This window comes from Dipodomys ordii, unplaced genomic scaffold (genome assembly GCF_000151885.1).
Source record: "Dipodomys ordii isolate 6190 unplaced genomic scaffold, Dord_2.0 Scaffold69, whole genome shotgun sequence".
NCBI lineage: Eukaryota > Metazoa > Chordata > Mammalia > Rodentia > Heteromyidae > Dipodomys > Dipodomys ordii.
In genome coordinates this window covers 68,617-69,497 of record NW_012267285.1, presented here as the reverse complement: position 1 = coordinate 69,497, position 881 = coordinate 68,617, and the positions used below count along the sequence as shown (strand labels likewise).

General features: G+C 48.5%; 1 protein-coding gene across 1 annotated transcript in view; it reads right to left on the bottom strand.

The window, feature by feature from the left end:
- The window catches only part of LOC105991010 (alpha-1-macroglobulin-like), an 88,002-nt gene that overhangs the window by 73,801 nt on the left and 13,320 nt on the right, over window positions 1–881 (bottom strand). Inside the window, exon 4 of the mRNA XM_013023569.1 lies at window positions 709–856. Coding sequence (XP_012879023.1) covers window positions 709–856 — 148 coding nt within the window. The remainder of the gene's footprint in view (window positions 1–708; window positions 857–881) is intronic.

Here is an 881-nt window from a genome sequence, read left to right as displayed (position 1 = left end):
CTTGAGCCACAGCGCCACTTCCGGCTTTTTTCTTTTTGCTTATGTGGTGCTGAGGAATCGAACCCAGGGCCTCAGGCATGCAAGGCACACACTCTACCACTGAGCCATCTTCCCAGCCCCATGAGTACATTTCTTATCAAGCATTGTAGCCTCCTCTTTTGTTTCCCCTTCCCATCCCTGCCCATCCTCCCCCTGACCCTCCTCCCCCACTGTCCAATCCTTCATGCTCCCTCTTCCCCCCTCCCCTCCCCCCCCACCAAAGTTGGAAAGTAAATTTCGCTTTCGACATAAGGACTTGTACATCGCATTGTTGCAATGGGTCCACCTGTATCCCTATTTAAACGATTTGTTTTTTCCTCTTCCCCTCCACAAATTATACCGACGTCAAATACAGTGAAAGCAGGGGTTATACTGTGGGGAAGGGACATACAAAGCAACAAAAAAATAATCTTATAAATGCGTTAGAAATAATCTCATGAAAGAAAAAAACATTTGAATGCATATACCTATCTCTGTGTCTATATCTATACAGAATAGATATTCTAGGGCTGGGATGTAGCTCAGTGGCAAAGCGCTTGCCTAGCAAGTGCAACCTCCTGGGTTCAATCACCAGTACCCAAAAAAAAAGACAGAATAGACATTATAATGTAAAGGATTTGTATATATCTGCCCAGTCAGGGTGGGAGGCGTGAGCCCCAGTTAGGAGACCCCATGCATCAATGACCCCGAGGTCGCTGCACACTGCACGTAGCTGCTCGGCTTGCTGCAGATCCACTTCCGCTCCGTGTAGAACCGCCCGCTGCTGATGCCCACTCCATTCAGATAGGCGCACTCCCCAGTTCCCCTCACCTCAGCCCTAGAAACAAGCAGAGAAATAGCAC